This window comes from Myotis lucifugus, unplaced genomic scaffold (assembly GCF_000147115.1).
Source record: "Myotis lucifugus unplaced genomic scaffold, Myoluc2.0 scaffold_186, whole genome shotgun sequence".
NCBI lineage: Eukaryota > Metazoa > Chordata > Mammalia > Chiroptera > Vespertilionidae > Myotis > Myotis lucifugus.
The window spans coordinates 2,170,531-2,175,846 of record NW_005871234.1 but is presented as its reverse complement, the minus strand read 5'-3'; the positions used below and the strand labels follow the sequence as shown (position 1 = coordinate 2,175,846).

At 45.4% G+C, this 5,316-nt stretch overlaps 1 protein-coding gene across 1 annotated transcript in view; it reads right to left on the bottom strand.

The window, feature by feature from the left end:
• The window catches only part of MTHFD2 (methylenetetrahydrofolate dehydrogenase (NADP+ dependent) 2, methenyltetrahydrofolate cyclohydrolase), a 14,442-nt gene extending 9,773 nt beyond the window's left edge, over positions 1 to 4,669 (bottom strand). The window contains exon 1 of the mRNA XM_006096787.3: positions 4,539 to 4,669. Coding sequence (XP_006096849.1) covers positions 4,539 to 4,639 — 101 coding nt within the window. The 5' untranslated portion in view covers positions 4,640 to 4,669. The remainder of the gene's footprint in view (positions 1 to 4,538) is intronic.
• Positions 4,670 to 5,316: the final 647 nt, after the last annotated feature.

The window sequence follows — 5,316 nt, the reverse complement described above, 5'->3', positions numbered from 1 at the left end:
GCAGGGGAGGGCAGTTGGGGGTGATCAGGCCAGCAGGGGAGGGCAGTTGGGGGTGATCAGGCCTGCAGGGGAAGGCAGTTGGGGGTGACCAGGCCAGCAGAGGAGGGCAGTTAGGGGCAATTGGACCAGCAGGGGAGCAAGTTAGGCTTCGATCAGGCTGGCAGGCAGAAGCAGTTAGGGGCAATCAGGCAGGCAGGCCAGATTGGAGAGAGTGCAGGCTGGGCTGAGGGACACACACACTCCCAGCCCTGTGTACAAATTTTGTGCACCGGGCCTCTAGTAGATAAATAAAATCATTGTTTTATTTCACCCCCTCACCACTGTGAGGTTAAATAGTTCTTCCTATGTTCTGATATACCATTTGCAGTTTGTGTTGTTAGCACTCAGTCATATGACAGAGAGAAGAGCAGTCCTGTTGAAGGGAAAACTGCTGGTTGGGGTGGGGCAATGAGGAAACTCAGGTCTGGAGGAACCTCTAAGTCACCAAAACTGTGTTCAGATCTCTGAAAGGCTATCTCTTCCCAACGAGAACTGGGAACTGGTTAGACAGCTCTTCCTGCGTTCCAATATGGAAGATTCCTGGTTTTCCTATTTCCACACAAATCCTTACAACAAAGTTCCCATTACGTAAAGTAGGATAAGCATCTGTTCCTTAAACACAAAGGTGCCACTGAAAACAAGTCTTTCCCTTTAGATTTGTGTCCTCAGTGTCATGAGGAAGGCTCCAACCTCAAGACCAATGAAGCACAACTGTTTGAAACATTAAAACAATCTACTTGCCCTCGTGGCACATATTTAATTCTCAAAGATAACAGCAAGGTACTGGATGACTTGTATGGTCAGATATGATCAATTCTCAAAGCCTATTAATTAAGACAGAATTTTAAAGTTTCAACAGTCTTTAAGCCTTCATTGTCTGCTTTTTATTTGCATTATGATTAAATAAATACTTTAAATCTCAATGTCTTAGATACAATGCAGTAATTTTATATCTAAACTTTATATTAATCTGTATTTGCATCCTGTGAGGTATGAAGAAAATATCATTTTATAGCAAATCAAATACCTTTTTTTTACAAACCAAATACTTTTACCAGATTATATGTAATAGTACTAGCGCAGCACAAATTAATAATAGCATTTCATATAGATCCATGGTACATTAAGGAATTGGAAACATGTTAATATTTACAAATCCAGTTCAGAATTAGAGTTGAAGGGGACTTCATTAAAAGGGCTTTGCTGCCCTAGCTGGTTTGGCTCAGTGGATAGAGCGTCAGCCTGCGGACTGAAGGGACCCAGCAGAAGCTGTGCAGGAGGCAGCTGATCAATGATTCTCTCTCATCATTGGTGTTCCTATCTCTCTCTTCCTCTCTGAAATAAATAAAAACATATGAAGAAAAAAAAAAGGACTTTGCTGACACAAGTACCCCCTGGCAACATGCCCTGATCTATATTAGTACCAGGAATACCCCACCCCACCCCCCAGGCCAGAAAAGCATTTTGAAATCTTAGGACACTATAGAGTGAAAAACTAGAGGGCTTAGGACACTCATTTATATTGGATGAAATAACATATAAACTTCCAGGCATATATATTCAATAAAAATTAATTTCTTACTCTCTTCCATTGGTTAGATTTATGTTCACACATACATACATATGTATCCTTAATATGCAATAGATATATTTATCTACTTATATACTCATAAGGATATATATATATAGATATATAAATATAGATATAGGTATAGATATACATATATAAGTATTCTGTGAAAAGGACATAGCTTCCACTTCACCAAAAAGTTCCTTTTGAAAGCAACAAACTTAGAATGTAACAGCACATTTGGGCTAAGAACGATACACTGAAGTTAAGGACACAGGGTTCTGGAATGAACAAACCCGTGTTCCAAGTCCCAAAGGCAGATTCTGGATGTTGTGCCAATTTGTTTAAAAAAAAAAAAAAAAAGACAAAACTGTCAAAGAATAACAAGAACCAAAACAAAAAGCCACAATGCTTTTTCTTGTACTGTAACTGTTTCAGCCCTCCTCTGCATACCACAGCCCAGCAAGTGAGTCATCACCTAACTTCCCATCATCTTTTTTGCCAAAGGGCAAATACCTCAAAATAAACAGAAATACAGACTCAGTTCCATGGGAAACCCAACGTACATTAAGTATATTAGCTAATACTTATTCCGCAATGTAGTGCTTTCACAATGTGTTTAGAAAATTTTCCGTTAAAATTATGAACAACTAGAAAGAAGTCACGAGGATTATTCAAAATCAAAACTAAAACTCTAGTCAGTAGCATCTCCATTTTCCTCCAAATCCAATGAACATCAGGTGCATTTTACAATTCAAGATCAGATTATTTTAGAAAGAATTCTTTTTAAAAAAATATATATTTTTATTGATTTCAGAGAGGAAGGAAGAGGGAGAAAGAGATAGAAACATCCATAATGAGAGAGAATCATGGATCGGCTGCCTCCTGCAAGTCCCCCACTGGGAATCAAGCCCACAGCCCGGGTATGTGCCCTTAACCGGAATCGAACCTGGGACCTTTCAGTTCACAGGCTGACGCTCTATCCACTGAGCCAAACCAGCTAGGCTAGAAAGAATTCTTGTTATCCACTGGTTAATGGAACCAGAAATGGATGAAGACAGACACAAAGTAGGATGGAACTAATATCTATTAAACACTAGGTATTTTGCTAAGACTTTTGCATTCATTACTCTCAGTTACCTTGGGGCTATTATAACCCTGTTATGCAGAAGGGGAAACTGAGGATAGCAGATACAAGATACAAACGCAAACCTCTGCCTCCAAAGTCCCTTTTTCCCTATACCCCACTGTCTCCTAGACTACAGTTCTCTCTCTCTCTCTCTCTAACCATGAGTTTATGTTCGTGAAACTCTCAGACCAACCCCCTAAAAGAAATAAATGTAGCCTCTTTAAAAATAAAATTTTTTAAAAATTCTACATGCCAGCAGTAAAGCAATACAACAGAACCATAAATACCAAACTGAGTATTGCCCTCAGAGATGTGGAAGTCCATTTGTTTATTCAGAAAGGCAAGTAAAAGGAGGGTACTTGTTGCTGGAGAGCAAGCAAACGGGTCCAGTTCTGTAGGTAATAAATTAGAGGACATTTATAAATCTCTTCTGAATCATAAAAGCCACAGGCCCGTGTGGCCAGAACTCAGGAAGGGAGGAAGGAGGAGGAGAACAGACTGTAACAGAGGTGCTGGAGAGGCAAGTCAGGCTCAGACCAAGAAAAGCCTTAAAAAAAAAAAAAAAGAAAGAGAAAGAAAAGAAAGAAAAGAAAGAAAGAAAAGAAAGGAAAGAAAGAAAGAAAGGAAAGAAAGAAAGAAAGAAAGAAAGAAGAAAGAAAGAAAGAAAGAAAGAAAGAAAGAAAGAAAGAAAGAAAGAAAGAAAGAAAGGAAAGCCTTGAGTGTCCCCGCCCCCAAATCTTCTTTCAAGAGCACAGGAATCCGCATTCTGTGCTTCTACAGCTCCCTGGCCACGTCTCTAATAACATTTTTACAGCGAGAGGAAATGACACGCGTGTCTTCTGCCCCTTGACAGGTGAGTTCCATTAAAGAACAGTTTCTATCACCTCTGAGTTCGAACAGTAGGGCACAGCCCCGTGCCCGTTACCAGGCTTAGGTCGCTGGCAATGCTAAGGCTCTAAAGATGGAGAAGCGCACAGATTTAGGGAGAGGAATCCCAGCCACCCCAGAGAGTCTTCAATCTAGGTCTAAGAATGAGAGTTTGAGGTCCTGGGGGGAAACAAACCAAACCCACAGGGAAAAGCTAATACCTCCCTATGAAACGCAAACAGAGCGCCCCTTCTCCTCCTCCTCCTCCTCCTCCCCCTCCTCCTCCCAGGTGTTTCTCAGCGCAATTGACACTGCCTGGCACTGACCAGCTCTCGGGTGGGCAGCAGCCGAGGCCCTGGTGATCACAGCACAGCATTTATTCCCTGGGAGGGAAAGGGCCGGGTGTGGGGAGGCGCGAGACACACCTCTCCCTCCAGGAGCGGCGGGGAAGTGCGGTACCCGAGCAGCGCGGCTGGGGATTTCATCAGACTGCACCAACCCCCGCCGCCGCTAGGGTCCCGGGGAGGGACGGTCGCCGGAGGCTGCTCATTCGGAAGCCTTCCCGGCGCGCGCCAAAGCGTCTCCTCTGCTTTCACCGAGACGGATCTCGGCATCACCCACTTCGGCATGTTCCTGGGCGCCCCAGAGCGCGCCAGTGCCTCTGCTCCGCACCGGGGACCCCGTCCCGCCAGCGGACTGGCCCCGGGACAGATCGACGCCCCGAGCCCGCGGGAGACAGGCTCCCCCCGAAAGGCTGGCACGGGTAACAGCCCACCGCGCCGGGCGAGCACCCAGGTCACTGGCCGCAGCCGCGGTCGGCTGCCACGTCGCCCCGCCAGTCCTCTCGGTGGACAAGCCGCCCCGGACGCAGATGCTCAGGAGTCCCTCGGAGTCCCTCTGGAGCCCCGGCGGCCCCGCTCCCGACTCTCTTACCGAACAGCCGAGAAATGGAGTGGACAGTGACGGAGGCAGCAGTTCTGTGCGGGTCGCAGCAGCCGGGTGGCCAACGTGGACACGAGGGATGAAGCAGCCATGCCCCGCAGCGGCGTCGGAGCCCGAAGAGAAGCGCGCGCTCCGGCAGCGCGGTTATACCGCGGGCGCGTGTCGGGCCCCGCCTCTCGCCGGCACCCATTGGTCCCTGTCCAGTAAAGCCTTGCTTGTGATTGGAGCAAGGAGAGCCCCGAGAGAGGCCCTGGAAGGCTCGGAAGCCTTGGGACCATGCGGTGATTGGCTGAGGAAGGCAAGCCCTTGCCAGACGCAGCTGGTCGCCGAAGCCCAACCAACCCGAGCATTTGTTCATTCGTTGCTGGAACAAATAAATACCTGAGCGCCTACTGTCCGCCTGTTACTGTAAAGAGTGGCCAAAGAGGTGGGCTGGTAAAGTGCCAACTAATAAATGTAAAAGAGTGATGGAGTTAGAAAGCAACTAATTTAGTGAACCATTGATTCAGAATCGTCAATGGATGTCAAAACAATTGGGTGAAGTTGGATTTGGAACGAGATATTCACATGTAGGGTTCCCAGATCCAGCAAATAAAAATACAGGATGCAGCTGAAACTAATACAAAATAATATTGAATGCATACTGTCATTGAAAAATAAAATTAAAATAAAGTATCTCTTATTTGCTGAAAAAAGAATACAAGACACAATGAAATTTGAATTTTAGGTAAATAATTTGGGAAGATGGCCATACTTTTTTTAAAAAGTA